Source organism: Gobio gobio, assembly GCF_949357685.1.
Source record: "Gobio gobio genome assembly, chromosome: 2".
NCBI classification, from domain to species: Eukaryota; Metazoa; Chordata; class Actinopteri; order Cypriniformes; family Gobionidae; genus Gobio; species Gobio gobio.
In genome coordinates this window covers 71818643-71842084 of record NC_137098.1, presented here as the reverse complement: position 1 = coordinate 71842084, position 23442 = coordinate 71818643, and the positions used below count along the sequence as shown (strand labels likewise).

The following is a 23442-nucleotide window of genomic DNA, read 5'->3' as shown; positions in this document are numbered from 1 at the left end:
TCTTTAACACATTGCTGCTCCTGCTATGTCCAGGTCCATAAGCCTTTTGATGTGAACCTGTCAGAGCATCTATACATCCCTGGCTGACCTCTGTGGCCAGTAAATTGTTCATTGTTGTCCTCCTTCATGGTTTGAACTTATTCCAATGCAAGTTGTGAATTGAGTGTGTCAGAATTTCTTTTTTTTTTCTTCTTTCTTTGTTTATTTCAGGTGCTGAAGGCCCCAGTGAGGGAAGCGAGCTGCTTTTACCCTGTGGTGGTGTTTCTCTCAGAGTGTGTTTTGCCATTTTGATTCCCTCACTGAGAGTGTGTGTGCAGTGTGAGTGTTTGTGTGGAGCATAATTGGGTGAGAGGTGTGTCTTAAGATACTCACTGTCCAGCTAGCCGCCCTACTGGTAAGCCTCAGCCTGAAAGTCTTTTATTTTATTTATTTTCTCGTTTGGTTAGCAGTTTTCCACATTTTAACTAATTGTTGTGAAATAAAGATCTTTTTGTATTCATATTCACGAATATATATACATATTCATATCCAGAATATATATACATATATATCTGAGACCTGATCAGGAGGTAACGTCTGATTCCGATCGAGTCTGAAACCACGTGATCGGATCTGGACAACCCTAATTCTTGCCCTTCACTGCCCCTCGCCACACACTCATGAACTCAGTCAGCTGATTTCACTAATTAATTCTACCACCTGTCTGAAAACTGTGCTACTTAGCAAATCCAGATGTTTGGAACAAAATACAGAGCAGTGTGTGTGTGTGTGTGTGTGTGTGTGTGTGTGTGTGTGTGTGTGTGTGTGTGTGTGTGTGTGTGTGTGTGTGTGTGTGTGTGTGTGTGTGTGTGTGTGCGTGGCTTACCTGGGGAACACATGGCACCAGGTGCACTATGGGAAGAAGGCGTGGCGGCGGAGGCAGTGATGCTTTGGGCAATGTTCTGCTGGGAAACCTTGGGTCCTCCATCCATGTGGATGTTACTTTGACACGTACCACCTACCTAAGCATTGTTGAGATCATGTACAGCCTTTCATGGAAACAGTATTCCCTGGTGGCTGTGGCTCTTTCAGCAGATAATGCGCCGCCACAAAGCACAAATGATTCAGGAATGGTTTGAGGAGCACAACAACGAGTATGAGGCATTGACTTGGCCTCCAAAAAGAAAAGTTTTGGCAGCAATTTTAGGAAAAAATTCTCTTTCTCTTTGACGGAGCTTCAGACGGAGGGTTTTTAAAGGCTCTCAGTGACCAGTATCAGCGTCTTCACTAATGAACTCAACCCTCAGTTTAAACAGCAACAGATAAAAAGTGTCCCAAAACAGAGAAACACAAACACTGGGCCTGTCCAAACACACACACTCGCAGTCTTGGCCACTAGAGAGTGTGTGCATGAACATGATGTGTGTCCCATTGGGTCATCAGAAGTTCTACACACTCTTGTGGTCTTCATGAACACTTCAACACTTGGACCAAAAACAAGGAAAAATGTCACGTAAGCAGACAAATGATGAAGTGCAAAGATCACAAGTGTGTGTGGACAGGCCCAGACATGTCCAGATGAAGGGACGTAACACGAGTTATGCAGTCCAGCAATATCATTAAAGCAGCTGTTTAGTTATTAAAGTTAAAATATAAATTGTCAATGTTCATAATTGTTTGATTATGGTCCATATATACTAATACTGACTGACACAGATGCAATATGCAAATATAGAGAAACAAGGGGCAAACACAACTATAGAGGAAGTGAATATGAAAAAGGGGTTTTTAGAGAAATAACCAAATGATGTGCTGACTGAGGGATGAGAGCAGATATAATAATCTCGTAGTTTAAAGCTGCAGACAGAAACATCAGACTCAGGACAGAAACACACGACCTCTAAAGTAAGAACAACTCACATGTTCATTCTTCAGACACAATTAGACTTTGAGATGTTAATATTGTCTGAATGATTGCTAAAACTGCCAATGTTTTATTTATTTTTATGACATGATCATGTTTTACTCTAAGATGAGTTTTTCAATGTGTTTCTTCCTCAGAAATGGACCGGACTCTATATGTCGTTCTTCTTCTCATTGGTGAGTGTGTTTGTTGTTTTATTTATGGTTTATAGTTTCATCAGGTTTGACCCTGTTATGAAAAGCATTAAATCAAACCCTCTCTTTCACAGCTCTCTGCTCCGTATCTGAATGTGTTCAGCGTCAGTATCACTTTATAAACGTGTTGAAGACCTGGACTGAAGCTCAGAGATACTGCAGAGAGAATTACACAGATCTGGCCACCGTTGACAACATGAACGACATGAACGAGCTGAAGAAGAGTGTGAATGTTGGAGGTGTCTGGATTGGGCTGCAGAATACGGGTGTTGATAAATGGCACTGGTCTTCAGGTGAACCTGCGCTTTATCTGAACTGGGCTAATGGACAACCTGAAGGTGGAGGTCAGAGCTGTGCTGTGATGAGAAATGGACGATGGCATAAAGAGGGATGCAGTGAGAGCCTGACTTTCATCTGCAGTTCATCTAACAACAGTAAGTGCAGCTATGATGACATAAATTGTTCATTGACAGTGTTCCCTTTGGTTGGGCCCTTGAACTTCATTTATTTTACTGTAGTTGTAATTTTCTTCCTATTGATGCAACAAGAAATCACAGTTATTTGATTTAAAGAAAGGGAAGGAATAAATAAATTACTTTTAAAAGGTGACTAACTTCTAACATATCATTAACTAGTCTGTTTCTAATGTTGAGAAATAATATTTTAAAATCACACACACACACATTGGGTTTTCATGTTTTTGGGGACTTTCCATAGGCGTAATGGTTTTTATACTGTACCGTATATTCCATCCCCCTACACTGCCCCTAAACCTACCCATCACACACACACACACACACACACACACACACACACACACACACACACACACACACATACACGTCTATATTACCAACAGGGGACCATCACTCCACACTGACCAAGAGGGGACCTGTGTTTCTAGTCATTTTGAAGAAACAAAACTTAGATACAAAATTTAGTTTTAAGGTCTTTTTTCATAATATAACTTCAAATAAGCATTTCTTTTTTATTTTTTAAACATGCCAAGAGGGGACCTGACCGATGTCTACCTATCCAACAGGGGACCTCCATAGCCTGCAATGGAGCTGTGTGTGTGAAAGGGAAGAGAGCTGGCAGTCAAGTCTGTCTTCATTATTTAATATATATATATAATTATAATTATATAATGTTCACACAGGCATCAGGGAACACAATGAGCACACAACGGAGAAAAAGCCATGTTGTGGACATTACAGAAAAGAATTTAAGAAATAAAAAAATTCTTAAAATTAAGAGTTATCTTTAAGAAATTCATTCTCTGTTGTGTCTTCATACTTACAGTATATGATCCGTCCACATCTCTGATTTAAGCTTATTTTCAAGAACACCAATACTGTAAAAAAAATCAGGTCTCCAATTGAAAATTTTCTAGTGACCGATCACATCTAAATTTTTTAGTTGGCCAAATTGAATTTCTTGAATTTTAATTGAATTAAAGTGCATCAATTTACAAAAAAATTTTAATTGGAGACCTGAATTTTTTTTACAGTAAAGGTATTTCAATGTGTGACTTATTTTTGAATAAAACATAGTTTCTGCTCTCTAAAATCCCAAATAATGTCCTTTGTTTTTGAGATTTTTAGAGTGAGATTTGATTTCTTGCACCAATAAAAAATATATATATATATAGGACTGGACAAGCAGAAATTGTTCTTTAAGGTAATAATCACAGGTCATCACTTTATATAGTAAATAATGATTATGTTAAACACAATGACTCGGTCCCCTGTTAGATAGTAAATCACGACACCAGTGTGTTTGCGTTGTCATTTCTTGCCATAAACACACTGTGGAGATTTAGAGTTTTTATAGCAATAACTGAGTTTTAAGAGTTAAATCAAGCAGAAATATTTCTCTAATGTATTAATTGCAGATCATCTTGGAATAATGATTATGTTAAACACAATGACTCTGTCCCCCGTTAGATAGTAAATCACGACACCAGTGTGTTTAATTTGTCATTTCTTGCCATAAACACACTGTGGAGATTTAGAGTTTTTATAGCAATAACTGAGTTTTAAGAGTTAAATCAAGCAGAAATATTTCTCTAATGTATTAATTGCAGATCATCTTTGAATAATGATTATGTTAAACACAATGACTCGGTCCCCTGTTAGATAGTAAATCACGACACCAGTGTGTTTAATTTGTCATTTCTTGCCATCATAAACACACTGTAGAGATTTAGAGTTTTATAGCAATAACTGAGTTTTAAGAGTTAAATCAAGCAGAAATATTTCTCTAATGTATTAATTGCAGATCATCTTTGAATAATGATTATGTTAAACACAATGACTCGGTCCCCTGTTAGATAGTAAATCACGACACCAGTGTGTTTAATTTGTCATTTCTTGCCATCATAAACACACTGTAGATATTTAGAGTTTTTATAGCAATAACTGAGTTTTAAGAGTTAAATCAAGCAGAAATATTTCTCTAATGTATTAATTGCAGATGCTCTTTGAATAATGATTATGTTAAACACAATGGGCCCTATTTTAACGATCTGAAACGCAAGTGTCAAAGCGCGAAGCGCAAGTAACTTTGTGGGCGGGTCTCGGCGCTGTTGCTATTTTCAATTCAATTCAATTCAATTCAAATTTATTTGTATAGCGCTTTTCACAATACACATTGTTTCAAAGCAGCTTCACAGAAAGTGCATTTCATAAATGTACATTGAAAAATGTTAGAAAAGAGAATGTTAAAGAAAAAATGTTAGGATAAGTTAATCAATCATGTATTATTTTAGGCCATAACAACGCTGGCGTTGAGTCGTCTCTTCACAGGCGTCGAGTCGTCTCATCACAGGTGTCGGGGCATCTGAAGTCTCCATCAGAGGCTGGATACAAACTGGAGCTGACGAACTAGTTACCTCGGGACTAGTGTCCCGAGATAACAACAGAAAAGCAGATGGGAAATAATTAGCATAGCTGCTGTTCAGAATATTAATGCTGTTGGTGCGATTTAACTGTAGTATAAAACTTAATTATAATGTGAATGCTTGGCTAAAGAGATGCGTCTTTAATCTAGTTTTAAACTGGGACAGCGTGTCTGAACCTCGAACAATATCCGGAAGACTATTCCAGAGTTTAGGAGCTAAATGTGAAAAAGCCCTCCCTCCTTTAGTGGACTTGGATATCCTAGGAATGACCAGAAGCCTCGAGTTTAGTGATCTTAAAGAGCGCGATGGATTGTAGGGCGATAAAAGATCAGTTAAATACACTGGAGCTAGCCCATTTAGGGCTTTATAGGTCAGTAGCAATACTTTGTAATTGATACGGAACTTAATAGGTAACCAGTGTAGGGATGATAAAATTGGTGTTATATGATCATATTTTCTTGACCTAGTAAGCACTCTAGCAGCTGCGTTTTGAACTAACTGCTGTTTGTTTATTGAGGATGCAGGACAACCAGCTAATAAAGCATTACAGTAATCTAGTCTCGAGGTCATGAATGCATGAACTAACTTTTCTGCATCAGAAATAGATAGCATGTTACGTAGCTTGGCAATGTTTCTAAGGTGGAAAAATGCCGTTTTTGTAACATATGAAATATGACTTTCGAAAGATAAGTTGCGGTCTAATATAACACCCAGGTCTCTTACTGTAGTGGATAAAGCGACAGGACATCCTTCCAAGTTAAAGTTGTATTGTGAGAGGTTTTGTGGGCAATTTTTTGGACCAATAAGTAACACCTCCGTTTTATCTGAATTTAATAGCAGAAAATTACACGTCATCCAGTGTTTAATATCATCAACACACGCTGTCAGTTTAGATAATTTAGCGTTTTCATCTGGTCGTGATGAAATATATAATTGAGTGTCATCAGCATAACAGTGGAAATTAATTCCATGTTTTCTTATAATATTACCAAGTGGCAGCATATATATTGAGAATAGCAGAGGGCCTAGCACGGATCCTTGCGGCACCCCATAGTCTACTGACGTCATCTTTGATTTTTCCCCATTTAGACAGACAAAATGGTAGCGGTCTGATAAATACGATCTAAACCAGTTTAATGCCTGTCCCTGAACACCAGTGTAATTTTGAAGTCGATCTAATAGTATTTTATGATCTATAGTATCGAACGCAGCACTAAGATCGAGTAGAACTAGTATTGAGATACAGCCTTGGTCAGAAGCTAGAAGTAAATCATTTGTGATTTTAACGAGTGCAGTTTCTGTGCTATGATGCTGCCTGAATCCTGATTGAAATTTTTCATAGATATCATTTTCTTGCAAGAAAGAGCACAATTGAGCGGACACAACTTTTTCTAGTATTTTAGACATGAATGGAAGATTTGATATTGGTCTGTAATTTGCTAGGTTATTATGATCTAATTGTGGCTTCTTAATGAGAGGCTTTATGACTGCCAACTTGAATATTCTTGGAACATGACCTAAAGATAAAGACGAGTTAATAATATTGAGAAGAGGCTCTTCCACTACAGGTAACAACTCTTTCAGTAGTTTAGTGGGTATTGGATCTAATAAACATGTTGTTGGTTTAGATGCAATGATAAGTTTATTTAGCTCTTCCTGTCCTATGGTTGTAAAGCGGTGTAGTAGTTCTTGAGGGGCGATAATTGCGGTTGAATCATAAGACATCATTAATGATTGTACATTTACAATTTTGTTTCTGATGCTTTCTATTTTGTCAGCGAAGAAGTTCATAAAATCATTACTACTAAACTGTAACGGAATATTTTGTTCAGGCGATGCTTGTTTATTTGTTAGTCTAGCCACGGTGTTAAATAAAAACCTTGGGTTATTTTGGTTATTTTCTATTATTTTGCGGAGATGCTCAGCCCTGGCTGCTTTTAGGGCCTTTTTATAACGTGACATACTTTCTTTCCATGTGATTCTAAAGACCTCTAAATTAGTATGTTTCCATTTACGCTCTAAGTTACGAGTTTCTCTCTTGATAACATGTGTAGCACTGTTGTACCATGGTGCTTTAGTTTTCTCTCTAACCTTTTTTAATCTAATTGGTGCTACAATTTCTAATGTACTAGAGAAAATGGTGCTCATACTGCTAGTCATTTCCTCTAGTTCATCTGTTTGTTTGGGTTCACTTAGCAGCTGAGCCAGATCAGGTAAGGTATTTGAGAATCTATCTATAGTGGTTGGAAGGATTGTTCTGCCTGGTCGATAACGTGGCGCAACATGACAGATTTCAGCAGTACGCAGTATGCAAGTTACCATGTAATGGTCAGTGACATCATCACTTTGCGGTATAATATCTATGTCGGTTGGGTTGGTTCCATGTGATATAATTAAATCTAGTGTGTGATTAAGACGATGAGTGGGACCAGTGACGTTTTGCTTGACCCCAAAGGAATTTAATAGATCTGTAAACGCAGCCCCTAACGCGTCATTTGTGTTATCTACGTGTATGTTAAAATCTCCAACAATTAATGCTTTATCGACGTTGACCAATAGATCTGAGAGAAAGTCTGCAAACTCTTTTAGGAAAGCAGCATAGGGCCCTGGAGGTCTATATACAGTAGCTAAGGCTAGAGATAATACAGATTTCTTTCTTACATCTAATAGCGTGACATTTAGCACTAGTACTTCAAATGAATTAAACCTGTGACCTGTTTTCTGGGTAACATTAAGAATATCTCTATATATTGTTGCAACACCGCCGCCACGACCAATCAGACGGGGCTCATGCTTATAACAGTATCCTGGCGGAGTAGACTCATTTAGACCGAAATAATCATTTGGCTTAAGCCAGGTTTCAGTAAGGCAAAGTACATCGAAACTATTATCTGTGACCATTTCATTTACAATAACCGCCTTAGGTGTGAGCGATCTAATGTTTAGAAGACCTAGTTTTAGAAATTGTTTTTGTTCACTAATATTGAGATTTTCTGGTTTAATCACAATTAGATTTTTCCTAGATCCTACAGTAGATTTAATGTTTGACCTCACTAAACGAGGAATAGACACAGTTTCTATATAATGTTCTACATTGGTACTTATGTCAATTAAGTTAGTACAAAATTGGTTTTGTTCACTAATATTGAGATTTTCTGGTTTAATCACAATTAGATTTTTCCTAGATCTTACAGTAGATTTAATGTTTGACCTCACTAAACGAGGAATAGACACAGTTTCTATATAATGTTCTACACAGTTATGTTCAGACACAGTTTCTATATAATGTTCTACATTGGTACTTATGTCAATTAAGTTAGGACAGCAAATACTGTTATTTGGACTTTGACTTACTAGTCATATGATGGTGTGCAGCGCTCTGGAGATGTTGTCCGACAGAAGAGCCGCTCCGATTCTGCTGGGGTGAAGACCATCAGGACGGAAGAGCCTAGGTCGCTCCCAAAACAGATTCCAATTATTTACAAAGAGCAGCTTCTGTTCATTACACCATGACATTAACCATTCATTTAGAGCAAATAATCTACTGAACTTTTCATGTCCTAGTCGGTACGTGGGAAGCGGTCCGGACACGATGATCGCTGCTTCAGGCGATGTTCTGCGCACCGTCTCGATCAGGCTCCTGTAGTCCCTCTTCAGAACCTCCGTCTGTCGCAGCCTGGTGTCGTTCGTCCCCGCGTGCAGCACGACAGCTCCGATGCGTTCGTCACCGTTCAGGATCTCGGGAACCTGCGCAGCGACATCGAGAACTCGAGCACCAGGAAAGCAGTGAGTGATAACCTTGCCTTTACCTGAGGTAGCGTGGACATGCCGGACGATGGAAGTACCGATGACCACAGCGTCGCGTTCCGTCTCGCGAAGAGGGGAGAAGCGGTTCCGGGTGGAGATCTCGAAGACCGGGAGGGGCGGAGAGGTCCTCGCTCTGGTCCTGGCTCGCGTCTTCCGCTGTGGAAACACCCAGGGTCCATGGCGCTGTGTCGGTGCCGGAGTGAACGAAACCAGGGATGATGATCGCGTCCTGGGTGCTTGGGTCCTGTGCAGAGAAACACGCGGAGTAGACGAGGTCGGAGTCAAAATGTTAGTATCCACTGACTTGTGCGCATCGGCGCGTGATGTTTCAAGCGCCGTTCGCCGCTCTCTCAGCACAGCTTGTCTGTCTAGAAGGCCGCGAATCTGACTCGCCAACGACTCCAACTCCAACTGCACCGAATGCAGCTCGAACGTGTCCTCATCTGCACTCAAAGGTAACATTAGACACACATCCGAGTTATTCGCCATTGTAGCAGAAGTGCTACGATGGCGAATTGTAGCTATCAGTGTTTACCGGGTGTAACGTTAAACAAGTTACCACGCGTGCAAGGCTAGCGGGCTACCGGTGTATACAAGTTACCACGCGTGCAAGGCTAGCGGGCTACGGCTAGTAGCGGAAGTTCGGATATAAGTAGCGATATCAAAGCAATCCGATTGTTTTTTATAGAGAATCGTATCGGAGATATGTTCACACGCTGTAAATAATAGAAAGTATTCGTTTGTAAGCGAGTATTAAGAAGAAAATCAAGGATTATGAATCAATTTGACGGAGCTCAAACACAAACAACGCGCTCACAACCCGCGCATGCGCACGTCCCCTTTTTTTTTCCCGGCGGGATAAATGGCTCTTGCGCCCAGCGCAAATCTAAAATGGGTTGGTCTGAAGTAGCTTCATTATTCATAGGTGTGGTTTGGGCGTAACGTGAATAAACCAATCCGAGCGTCATCCAACATTCCCTTTAAAAGCAGGTGCGCAAGTTCCATTATGGATTGCTATTATTATGGCGTATTTACCAGGCGCACGCCAGGAGCGGTTCACAGCCGAGGAGACTGATGTTCTTGTAAGAGCAGTGAAAGACAGAGAAGTGAAGTTGTAATGTTGGACATTATGGTAAAGGTGATTTCACAGTCTTTTTTTTTTCAGTCTTTCAGTTTTTTCAGTTTTTCAGTCGATTTTTTTTCCTGATTCTTGACGGACAAACCAATTTGTCAGATGTCCTTATATACATATATGTCTTGCCACTATTGGGCAAACGTCTCGGTTACGTATGTAACCCTCGTTCCCCGAGGAGGGAACGGAGACGTACGTTAGTGACTAACGAATGGGGGGTTTCGCTTAGAAGCCAATCATCTTCTTCGTATTCAACAGCGCCCAATGGCAGTGCCAATGCCATGGGCATGCGGAATTTGCATGCGTAACTCCGCCCCACCTCGTGGGTATATCAGGAAGTACGCTGGCAACATCGCATTATGTTACTGCTGCAGGAGCCAAGACTGAACTCCGCGTTCCAGGCAGCACAGCTGACGTGGCAAGGAAACGTACGTCTCCGTTCCCTCCTCAGGGAACGAGGGTTACATACGTAACCGAGACGTTCCCTTTCGTTCAGTCACTACGACGTACGTTAGTGACTAACGAATGGGGGATCCTATACAACAACGCCACTCAACTGTCATCCAGTGCCCTGCGTAAGTGTGAGACCCGCCACTTAAGGCCGTAGGACTCCCACTTTGCCAAGGTACACTGGGAAGCATATCCCAGTGAGGGAATGCCAAGATGCCTACTGTAGGGAGGACTTAGAGAATACACATATGACCCGCTAAGGGCTGCATATGGAAGATCACTAGGGTACCAGCCGAAGGTGGATTTTTAACCCTAGGGGTGGCAGGGACTTGCCAAGGGAAAGACACCTGCTCACTGAGGAGGCTTACGGTGGAAATACTCGTGTGGGGGTCGCCGGAGGGAACCATGCACACGGAGCACCTGGCCTGACATGAGGGTCTGGGCTCGAAAGGGCAGACTGAACTGATGTCGGCGTAAGCAGTGCTGGAGGAGCTCAGGGCTCTCGGGGAGCTCACCTGAGGAAAATATCGCACGTATCCAGTCCTGGGAGTGGAATGGCGAGCAAGCGAAGACACCTGAGCCTGGCCCATTACCGGCCACCCGTAGGGGCGAGTACATAGTCGGACACTGGCTCCACTCGGAGATTGTAGAATCTGGCGAATGTGTTGGGTGTCGCCCAGCCTGCAGCTCTGCAGATGTCTGTTAGCGAGGCGCCATGCGCTAGAGCCCACGAGGAGGCCACACTCCGGGTGGAGTGTGCCCTCACACCAAGGGGACATGGTCGGCCTTGCTGCTGGTATGCCAAAACAATGGTGTCCACTATCCAGTGAGACAACCTCTGCTTTGAGAGAGCACTTCCCTTCCGCTCTCCACCATAACAGACAAAGAGCTGGTCTGAGGTCCTGAAACACTGCGTCATGTCTACGTAGGCGCGGAGAGCGCGTACTGGACAGAGCAATGCCAAGGCTGGGTCTGCCTCCTCCAAAGGCAGCGCTTGCAGGTTCACCACCTGATCTCGGAACGGAGTGGTAGGAACCTTGGGCACATATCCGGGCCGGGGTCTCAGGATCACGTGAGAGTTAGCCGGCCCGAACTCAAGGCACGCTTCGTCAACCGAAAATGCTTGCAGGTCCCCGACCCTCTTAAGCGAGGCCAATGCGGTCAGCAGAGCCGTCTTCATAGACAAGAACTTAATCTCGGCCGACCGCAAAGGCTCAAAGGGAGGCCTCTGCAGAGCACTTAAGACTACTGAGAGGTCCCAAGAGGGAACGAGAGGAGAGCGAGGAGGATTCAGTCTCCTCGCCCCCCTCAGGAACCTGATGATCAGGTCGTGCTGACTTACCTTTTTGTCCCCCAGGAGATCGTGGTAGGCAGATATTGCGGCCACATATACTTTAAGGGTGGAGGGAGACAGCCTTCGCTCCACCCCCTCCTGGAGAAACGATAGCACGGACCCGATCGGGCATTTCCAGGGGTCTTCTTGGCGGGAAGAGCACCATGTGACGAAGAGGTTCCACTTCAACGAATAGAGACGTCGTGTAGACTCAGCTCTAGCGGAAGTGATGGTAGCGACCACCGCAGGTGGAAGGTGCCCCGTCTCTGGTAAGGAGGTCCGGTCTCAGAGGAATAGGCCAGGGAGGGGCTGTCGCAAGGAGTAAGAGTTCTGGGAACCAGGTCTGGCCGTGCCAAAGCGGGGCGACCAACATGACCTGCTCCTTGTCCTCCCTGATCTTGCACAGTACCCGTGCAAGAAGGCTCACTGGGGGAAACGCATACTTGCGTAGCCCTGACGGCCAGCTGTGCGCCAGTGCATCCGTGCCGAGGGTGCCCTCGGTCAGGGAATAATACAGGGAGCAATGGGAAGAGTCCTGGGAGGCAAACAGATCTACCTGTGCGTCGCCGAACCGTTCCCATATCAGCTGGATCGTCTGGGGGTGGAGTCTCCACTCTCCGGGGAGAGGCTGAAACCGTGAGAGCTCGTCGGCTGCACAGTTCAGGTCTCCAGGGATGTGGACAGCACGAAGGGACCTCAGGCGCTTCTGACTCCACAAAACGAGATGGCGGGCGAGTTGAGACATACGGTGGGAGCGTAGACCGCCCTGGTGGTTGATGTACGCTACTACGGCCGTGTTGTCTGTCCTGACTAGCACATGTTGACCCTTCAGCAACGCTCGGAAGCGGTGCAGGGCGAACCGTACTGCCAGTAACTCGAGGCAATTGACATGCAGAAGGCGCTGGGGTCCTGTCCAGGAGCCCGCGGCTGCTTGTCCATTGCACATGGCACCCCAGCCCGTGGATGATGCATCTGTTGTCACAACAACATGCCTGGAAGCTCGTTCTAGAGACACTCCGGTCCTTAGAAAACTGAGGTTCGACCACGGGGTGAGTGTCTGTAAGCAGGCCCGAGTCACTGGTACCCGGAGCGTGCCAGACCGCCATGCCCATCTCGGGACTCGATCGCGTAGCCAGTGCTGAAGCGGTCTCATATGAAGCAATCCGAGCGGCGTTACCGCGGCTGCAGATGCCATATGCCCCAGGAGCCTCTGAAACAGTTTCAGTGGAACCGCACTCTTGCCCTCGACTTGTCGAAGGGAAGTCAGCAGAGACTGCGCGCGCTCGCTCAAAAGCTGCGCGCACATGGCGACCGAGTCGATATCCATACCGAGAAAAGAGATCCTCTGCGCGGGGCAAAGTTTGCTCTTCTCCCAGTTGACCCGAAGGCCCAGACGGGCTAGGTGATGGAGCACCAAATCTCTGTGTCCGCAAACCTGCTCTCGAGAGTGACCCAGTATGAGCCAGTCGTCGAGGTAGTTCAGGATGCGAACCCCGTGCTGCCGAAGGGGCGCAAGGGCTGCCTCGGCAATCTTCGTAAAGACGCGAGGGGACAGAGATAGCCAGAATGGTAGAACTGCGTACTGATATGCCCGCCCCTCGAAAGCAAACCGTAGGAACGGTCTGTGTCGAGGCAAAATGGAGACATGGAAGTAGGCGTCCTTCAGGTCGATCGCTGCAAACCAATCGTGTGGACGAACGCATTCGAAAAGGCGTTTCGCTGTCAACATCTTGAACGGAAACCGGTGAAGGTAACGGTTCAAGACGCGCAGGTCCAGGATTGGCCGTAGCCCACCGGTCTTTTTGGGTACAATGAAGTACGGGCTGTAAAACCCGCAATTCATCTCGGCTGGAGGGACAGGTTCGATCGCACCCTTCGCCAGTAGGGTGGCAATCTCCGCTCGCATGACGGGGGCGTTGGCCCCGATCATGGTGGAACGGACTCCCCGGAAGCAGGGAGGAACCTGCGCGAACTGAATCGCGTAGCCGCGCCTGACGGTCCGCTCGACCCAGCGGGACAGCCCTGGAAGCTGAAGCCAGACATCCAGAAACTGCACCAGCGGGGTCATACGGTGTACAGACGTACCTGGTGTGGGCTTGCAGCGATGCAGCGTCACCAGCCCGGACATGGGAGGCTGTGGGGCGTCCCGGTGCGGGGGCACGGTTGACAGCTGCGTCCTGACAGAGGAGACCAGGGAAGGACGCACGTTCCACTGGGGTCTGCTCTGCCAGGAGGCTGGCGACAGAGTGGGATGCGAGTGGCGGGACCCGTGGGTGGCGCGCACCGTCATCACCGGACTCTGTGGGCTCAGGGATGGGAGTGTTAATTCTTTCTTTGACCAACATAGGGTGCTGCTGACCCGGGGGCCAGCAGCTGAACAAAGGATTCTCCCCCGGCCCTAGAATTTCCCATCCCTGAGCCGTCCGTCTCAGGAGCGCCGCTTGGCCTGGCGTTTAGCGGGGCGCGGGGCGGCCTGAGGGGACTTGGACGCCTTCCTACGGCTTCCTCCGCGACCCGGCCCGGGTGAAGGCTGCTGCTTGGACCGGGTGGGAGGGGCGGGAGCCTTAGGAGGGCGTCCTCGGCGTGGAGCAGACTGAGGCGACTGTGCCGGCGGCTGGGTGGAGGCAGCAGCTGGCCGCCGGGGCAGTACGTGTTTTATAGCCTCAGTCTGCTTCTGGGCGATTGAGAACTGTTGGGCGAAGTCCTCAACCGCCCCGCCGAAGAGGCCGGCCTGGGATATGGGGGCATCGAGGAACCGGGTCCGCTCGGTGTCCCGCATATCAGCCAGGTTCAGCCACAAGTGACGCTCCTGGACCACATTTGTGGACATCACTTGACCCAGGGAGCGTGCGGTCACCTTCGTCGCCCGGAGAGCGAGGTCGGTGGCGGCACGCAGCTCATTTAAGAGCCCCGGATCAACTCCACCCTCGTGCATGTCCTTGAGGATCCTGGCCTGGTAGACCTGGAGGATCGCCATGGCATGCAGCGAAGCGGCAGCCTGCCCCGCGGCTCTGTGCGATTTCGACACCAAGGTTGATGTGAACCGACAGGCTTTGGAGGGGTGCTTAGGATCACCACGCCAGGTTGAAGCGCTCTGAGGACACAGTTGCATCGCAACAGAACGTTCAACTGGAGGGATCCCAGTGTACCCTTTAGCTGCCGCCCCATCGAGGACGGAGAAGGCGGAGGAAGTCACCGAACGGTCGCGGGAAGACAACGGGGACTTCCAGGACCGCGTGAGTTCCTCATGCAGCTCGGGAAAGAAAGGTATTGAGGGCGGGGACTGACGGTTGTCAGCGCGGGCCCCCAAAAACCAATCATCGAGCCTTGAACGTTCGGGACAGGGCGGAGGGTTCCACTCTATCCCTAAGCTCGCGGCTGCCCGAGACAACATGGCTGTCAGCTCTGGATCTGACTCGGGCAATGCTGGCACGCCCGAAGGCGGCAGCACAGCCGAGTCATCATCTCCAGAGGACTCGAGCCCACCTTGTGATGCGGTGATCGACATCGCATCCTCCTCCGGAGCGCCAAACGAGATGCGCGGGGGGGCCGGAGCCGGCCCCGCGATCTGCGTCTGCAGTGTGCAAGACGGGGGTGTGGCCCGAGGCATGAGCGTCGGGGCTTTGTTCCACACCGTAACCGTCAAGTCACCCTGACCACCAGCCGAAGTACTGGGCCTCTGGGACTCAGTAGATCGGGGTGTGGTAGAGGGGACTCTCACTTCATTACAAAGGTCATGGAGTCTTGACCGCAACACTGCGATGGTCATGTTCCCGCAGTGAGAACATGACGCATCCGCGAACGCTGTCTGAGCATGCTGAAAGCCCAAACATACCAGACAGTGTTCGTGCCCATCAGAGGAGGAAAGCAACCGACCACACCCAGAAGTACACGGACGAGACATCCTGAAAAGGACGCGTCACGTGTAAGCTCTTTTATGAGAGGAAAGCCTCGCAGAGAACGCCGAAGCGCCCAGGGACCACACACCAGCTGTCTAGTGGACCACTGCGCAGATCAGCAGGCAGGCAGTATGATGATCACTGGAACGCGCCGTAACACCAACGCCTCTGGAAAGCTGCTCGTCTCGAAAGCTGTCGAAGACTCAGATCAGGCTTGTAGGAGTGAAGAGATCCTCTTGGCTCCAAAGCAGAAACATAATGCGATGTTGCCAGCGTACTTCCTGATATACCCACGAGATGGGGCGGAGTTACGCATGCAAATTCCGCATGCCCATGGCATTGGCACTGCCATTGGGCGCTGTTGAATACGAAGAAGATGATTGGCTTCTAAGCGAAACCCCCCATTCGTTAGTCACTAACGTACGTCGTAGTGACTGAACGAAAGGGAACAGGTCTTATCCTTAATTATTACAATTAGCCTGAATAATTTGTAAGCTAGATTTATGCCTATTTTTTCACATCTTCGTGGCACACCACAATGATTTCCGTCATCTCATGTGTTAATATTTTTTTAGTGTAACAATTTATGATTTGCAAAAATAACTGTTGCATCTGTGTAGATTACATGAGCAAAGTGTATGCGCGTTGTGCACGCTATACATTATGGTCAAGCATGCGCCCTTAAAATAGCATAATGAACAACGCGCAACGCGCCACTGACTTTAGACTAGGTTTTTTCTGGTCAGTGGCGCAATTGTTTAATGGAACAGCAAAATAGCACCAGGGATTGTTTGCGCCGGAACACGCCTCCTTTTTTGCACTGAACCGCCCAGGGAGCGCAAGTTCATTCACTAGTTTAGCGACGTGCTTCTGTGGAGGGAAAAGCGCGCTTTGCGCGGGTGCAAAATAGTTCTGCCAGAAAGACTCGGGAGAATAAATACTGTGACAATTATCCATTTATTAACAACCCAGCAAGCAATAAAGTATATTGGCATAGGCCCCGTCCGTAGCTCGCAATCTGAGGGTCCGGACTCTGCATATCCTGCCTGAAGACGAAGGCAGAGGCGCAGCCGACCCCCACGTGAGGTATGGAAGGGACCATCCTGGTGGTGGTGGGGTGGATGTAGGGAAGGATTTGACTTGGAGGTGGTGGGGAGGATGGCGGTGAATGGGAGCGTCAGCATCTGCGAACTCAGACATGAGTAAGTACCGATCTTTTATACCCAGGTATTTAGCATGTGATTGGATAGATAAAATTAAAGTGACATGACAATTAAGTCTTCCTGGCAGAACTTACGCTAAAGCTTCCATGAATGACACATGCGTCGGTGTACAAAGTCAATTGCGCTGAGTGCAAGATAGGGCCCAATGACTCGGTCCCCTGTTAGATAGTAAATCACGACACCAGTGTGTTTAATTTGTCATTTCTTGCCATCATAAACACACTGTAGATATTTAGAGTTTTTATAGCAATAACTGAGTTTTAAGAGTTAAATCAAGCAGAAATATTTCTATAATGTATAAATTGCAGATCATCTTTGAATAATGATTATGTTAAACACAATGACTCGGTCCCCTGTTAGATAGTAAATCACGACACCAGTGTGTTTAATTTGTCATTTCTTGCCATCATAAACACACTGTAGAGATTTAGAGTTTTTATAGCAATAACTGAGTTTTAAGAGTTAAATCAAGCAGAAATAGTTCTCTAATGTATTAATTGCAGATCATCTTTAATAATGATTATGTTAAACACAATGACTCGGTCCCCTGTTAGATAGTAAATCACGACACCAGTGTGTTTGCGTTGTCATTTCTTGCCATCATAAACACACTGTAGAGATTTAGAGTTTTTATAGCAATAACTGAGTTTTAAGAGTTAAATCAAGCAGAAATATTTATCTAATGTATTAATTGCAGATCCTCTTTGAATAATGATTATGTTAAACACAATGACTCGGTCCCCTGTTAGATAGTAAATCACGACACCAGTGTGTTTGCTTTGTCATTTCTTCATCTCAAACACACTGTAGATATTCACTGTATATATTGAGATAACTCAATTTTATGGTGACTTGCATTAAAATGTTTATCCGTCTCAATTAAATTATGTGAACTGAATGACTTTTAACATTGACACTTTAGTTGTTTAACCAACTTATGATTTTCAAGTCAGCAATCAACACAACTGAGTTTTGACCTCCAAAATCTTATTATAGTGTATTTTTATGGTAAGTATTGGTGTTTTATGTTTTAAATCAAGCAGAAATCACTCTTTAAGGAAACAATTGCAGGTCACACTTTATACAGTGAACATGATTTCCTTAAATTGACTTAAGTCCCCTGTTGGATGGTAAAACACGACACCTGTTTGATTGCTTTGCCATTTCTTGCCATCACAAACACACTGTAGAGATTTTGAAGGTCAGAACTAAATTTTTTGGTGACTTGCATGAAAATCTTCATCCGTCTCAATTAAATTATGTGAACTGAATGTCTTTTAACATTGACACTTTAGTCGAAGATTTTCAACTCAACAATCAACACACAACTGAGTTTTGACCTCCAAAATCATTATACAGTGTATATTAAATTTAAATAAAAAATATAAAATTTCTTTACAAAACAGTTTGACTCAAGTTTGACTCTCTACTGCTTATTCATTATTGTTTATGTTACATGGTCCATGTTTACATTACAGTATAAAATTGTTCCTAAGTTTTCCCCTTTTATATAGATGGTGGATGACTAAATATCCTCGCACACCGAAATTTTCACACGTTAAAAAAAAGATCAAGCACGTTTACACACAGCCTCTGAAACTTTCCTTCCTTCATCATAAAAAAAAATCTGATCAGGTTCAGTTTTCTGCATTTTTCGCATCCATAGCAAGCATTTAAAGAGGGGTTTCAAATTTCTGTGTTATTTATTTTTGTGTTAAAATTTTGAACATAAGTTGAACAGTTTAAAAAAGAAAGTGTGAACCTTCAAATTAGCCATTATAGTTCATAAAGTTTTGCTGGCGTTTGTATCTAATTGAGAAAAGAATGAATGTAAATTGAAAGATGTCGTCATTGAACGCATTTTGTGCCAAAGCAAATAAATGATCCACAGTTTAGCCACATAGGCTGATGTGATCCCTGAGTTGAGAGTTTTGAAAAAGTGATGAGTATTCAGAAATGTGTCCTAGCAGATGTTTAAAAAACCCTGTAATATCACTATTAGTAAGGGATCACTGTATAATATCAGTCTTTAAATGTGAGATATTTAAAGTGAACCTAAAGTATACTTGCAATAGTGTGATTTTAGCACAATTAAATATACTTAATGGATGTTTTGCAAAAGCGTTGTTTAGTGATATTGCGTCCTTGTGTTCCTGCTGTACGTCATCAGCAACTGTCTAAGTTCAATTACAATACTCAAGAACACATGTGCAGAGGATGCACAAAAGTACCCGGATGTTATAAGATATATGAGTATATGAAAACAATGTCTACAATAATATGAAATAAATGTTTTAATAGGTTATGTTTGTGGTTATTTTGTGTTAGCCACTATGTAATATGCTGGTATGGTTAGTTGAGCAACAAGTTCGCAGCACATCTCAATTTATGTTCTGTGTCCTCACAAACTTCTGAGCTCGTTCTTTCAAGATCACATAGCAAGACTGGTCTCCACGAAAACACAAGTCCCTTCTTTGTATTCCCAGAATTGCGAAACAGCCATCATTAAGAAATGTGCACTGTGCAATAAAGGAGTACTCCAAGAATAATTATAATATTTATACTAGTAAGTCTCACGCAGGTCACTAGGGTTTACAATATTTGATGCTTTAATACTGTCCAAAAAAAAATGTTACGGCCATTTCACACTGAACGCGACAAAGTGAGGTGAATCGTTGATGAATGGAGGTTTAAGACCGAACGCCACTCAAACCATCATCGAGGACTTGCTATAATTATATAATAGGCAGACATGCATTATTTCTAGTGATTTATGATTATGAAAGGCCAAAGCCATTGTCTCACAGGTGAGGAACAGGCCTTACAGAGCTGGTACACCCATGTCACAGACACAAACTTCTCATCCAAACTAGAGAAAACGCTGGGATTTACCTGGGAAAATTAAATCAATGTACACTTTTTCCAATCCCTACGACAGATTTTTCAATACTTGGGTCATTTTTTAAAAACTCTTCACACACTTTTTCACACAAATTCACACAACTGAATTTCAGCTTGGCACAGCAGTTATTTTAGTGTTCAAAATGCACTAAAACTACCAAAAAGGACCCAACAAACACACTTTTTCAATCATAAAACACAGACCTAAAACACATGATCATTACACAATGTTTTCTTTTGTAAAATTTTCTTTTCAAAAAAAGACTTACAAAATAATTCACTGCAGTTTATGTTACATGGTCCTTGGTCCAGTACAGTATAACATTATTCCTAAATTTTTCCCTTTTGAATGGATGGCAATGCAATTTAAAAACTAACACCAGCTAAATCTATTTGTTTTGATAGTATTTTAGATTCAAAATATATTTCAATATGGTATTACTGTCGAAATGTAGCAAATTTCTATTTTTATTTTTTCTATTTTTCTATTTTTTTAACAGTTTTGAAAAGAGAATGTAAAAATGTTCAAATTGGCCTGTATAGTACATAATGTTTTGGTGGTGTTTGTGTCAAAGTCAGAAAAGAATGAATGTAAATTGAAAGATGTCGTCATTGAACACATTTTGTGCCCAAAGCAATGATAAATGATCCAGAGTTTAGCCACATAGACTGATGTGATCACTGAGTGAAGACAAAAAGTGAACAGTGAAAAAGTGATGAGGATTGAGAAATGTGTCCCAGCAAATGTAAAAAAATAAATAAAAATCCCCCTACACTGCCCCTAAACCTACCCATCACACACACACACACACACACACACACACACACACACACACACACACACACACACACACACACACACACACACACACACACACACACACACACACACACACACACACACACACACACACACACACACACACACACACACACACACACACACACACACACACACACACACACACAGCCCCTGCCCCTAAACCTACCCATCACAGGAGACATTCTGCATTTGTACATTTTCAAAAAACATCACTGAGTCTGATTTATAAGATGTTTTCCTCATGGGGACCTAAAAATGTCCCCATGAAGGATGAGGATTTTGGATATTGCTATCTTTGTGGGGACATTTTGTACCCATAACGTAGGGATTACCAGTCCCCACACACACACACACACACACACGTCAACATTCAGCATCAAAACATTCAGATCTGTTTAGTCACTAGAGCTCTTGTGTAAGTGAATTATACTAAGCTTTTGACAGCTCAACATACTATTCCTATTTCACTTTACTTGTTTTTAAGGCAATCGGTTTGCACGCTTGTATTAAGTAAGTCTAACTAATTTGATTTTCCAGTGTAGAAATAGCAAGCTACGTCTGAAAGCATGAGATCCCACCCTCGCTACAGATAGCTCTCCAAAGCCACGGCTTCTTCAAAACACATGAACACACAGCAGCGTCTGCAGAGCGTCACGAGACGAGAGACGCCGTTAAACTACCTCATGTCTCAAAGCACATAACATTACAATAATAATGAACATACACAACTCACAGAGCTCTAGATGTTCCACCTGACTGCTGCAGATTCAACTGCTGCAAAAAGCTTTTTGATGGCCATCACTGTTGAGATTCATACGCTGATTCTTGATGTCTGTGTGTCTAAATGACAAAGAGATTCAAACCTATTTGAACAGATCAACTTTTTAAGATTATATTGAAAACACCAGATCTTATGCTGAATCACAGAGCTTCTATAATCACTAAAGAAAAACATAACTCAAAAATTAGGCTCTAAATGACATCAGTGATTCAGCTCATGAAGATTATGTCAAAACACAACCAACAACACCTGAGCACATTTTCTCTGGACTTGTCTGGCTGCTATAAATCAGGTACAGCAGACAGACATAAACTAATGTTATGAAGTCAAGGATCAGGAGCCCAACTAAAGCAAACACTGACCCTTCAGTGATTCTGCTTATCATCAGGTGTCTTCACTAATGGCCAATCATCTCTAAATTAATCTCTTAATTATCTCATTAACTTTAACACTTCTTCAGAGTTACTTTTAACACTCTTGAGTGTGGAGTCAAATAAACTCTGAGGAGTGTTCATTTAACACTGGGGTTTTCGCTGTGCACCATGTAGATGTGTTTCAGTGTCAAAGTGTTATTCAGTTAATCTTACCTGGTTTCATGATATAGGCTAATATACATCCAATAACGGTAATTTACATTTACATTTACATTTATGCATTTGGCAGACGCTTTTATCCAAAGCGACTTACATTGCTTTGAAGGTACACATTTTTACGTTTTGTCAGTTCTTGCTTTCCCTGGGAATCGAACCCATGACCTTGGCGTTGCTAACGCCATGCTCTACTTTTTGAGCTACAGGAAAGCCTATATTTATATTTAATATTTAACGAATCAACCCAGCTATTGGCTATCAAAGTGTTATTTATTTTTAGGTTTATCGCTTATCATAATTTGTTGAAGAAAATAGTAATTCCTGCTTAATCTGCATATTAACAAGCGTTATAAAGAACACACTGCAGTGCTAAAGCATAGTGCACACACTTTAGTAACCTGACACCGCTTGTCCGCAGTGCAGCAGCCCCGGCACAACACCTGTTTGTTTAATATAGCGCTTATAGGATACATTATGCTTTTTTACTGTACTGTATACGAGTTTAAACTTATCAGTATCTGCACAGTTATTAACAGTGTTTATTTGCCATGTTCTACTAATATTGCATATATTTAATGTCTTTCTAACAGAAATCACTTATATCCTAGTCTATATTCTTCAGTCCATATAATAAATATTCAGATTGTAAACTTCACTCTTGAGTAGCTGCAGTTCTTTCTGACAGAAGAATTAGGCCGGTTGATGTACCGTTATCCATCTGCGCACAAAACATTGAGTTAATTATTATATTTCAACATGAATTGGAGTAAACACATAATTTTATAATTAGATTTAGAAGTTAATGCAAAAAAAAAACTGTTGTATGTGCAATTTACATGTTTGCACAAAAAATTTTTATGCAGATTATTATATCTAAAAAATAAATAGCAACTGAATTTAGGCTAATGCTGCGTTCACACCAAACGCGAATAGAGTGTCAAAATCACGTCTACCGTGTCTTGTTTCACGTGTGAACATTTTGAATGCATTCGCGGCGAATTGGACACGCGTAGAAATCGAGCACTGGAAGCGAAATTGACGCGCGTTCAAGGCACTCCAGGAGAAATATGTCATAAAACATCACTCTGCCTCTTTTCATTTTCATTAAAAATATATATTAAACATTAATAGCCTCACAAATGGGGTCCAGGCAACTCCTACATTATCCTCACTGCATGTATATTTAAATATCCTTAAAATATAAAGTTATGAAACTTCTCTTTGCCCTCAGTCAAAACGATTTGGCAGACAACAAATTATAGATTCATGAGAGCAAAGCTCGGCCGTTACATCTACACAAGATGCACCACTAGAGGACATCACAGCCAGCGGCAGACGGCAGAAGGACTGGCTGAGGAAAGGCTGCTCTCGCCGGGGTTATGAGCGGTGATTGCCCGGTAAGCCCGGATCTCCAAAAACACAAGATAATTTTTTTTAAATAGGCGCTCTATTTATAAATAAACCACAGATTTGAGCTTCAAACAACTACATTCTCACCTGAAAA

At 43.5% G+C, this 23442-nt stretch overlaps 1 protein-coding gene across 2 annotated transcripts in view; it reads left to right on the top strand.

The window, feature by feature from the left end:
• The first annotated feature begins 1840 nt into the window (after positions 1-1840).
• LOC307120872 (macrophage mannose receptor 1-like) overlaps positions 1841-23442 on the top strand; it is a 44484-nt gene continuing 22882 nt past the window's right edge. For both annotated transcript variants that reach the window (XM_079808078.1, XM_079808079.1), the window contains exons 1-3: positions 1841-1884; positions 2041-2079; positions 2172-2531. In XM_079808078.1, coding sequence (XP_079664204.1) covers positions 2043-2079; positions 2172-2531 — 397 coding nt within the window. In that variant the 5' untranslated portion in view covers positions 1841-1884; positions 2041-2042. The remainder of the gene's footprint in view (positions 1885-2040; positions 2080-2171; positions 2532-23442) is intronic.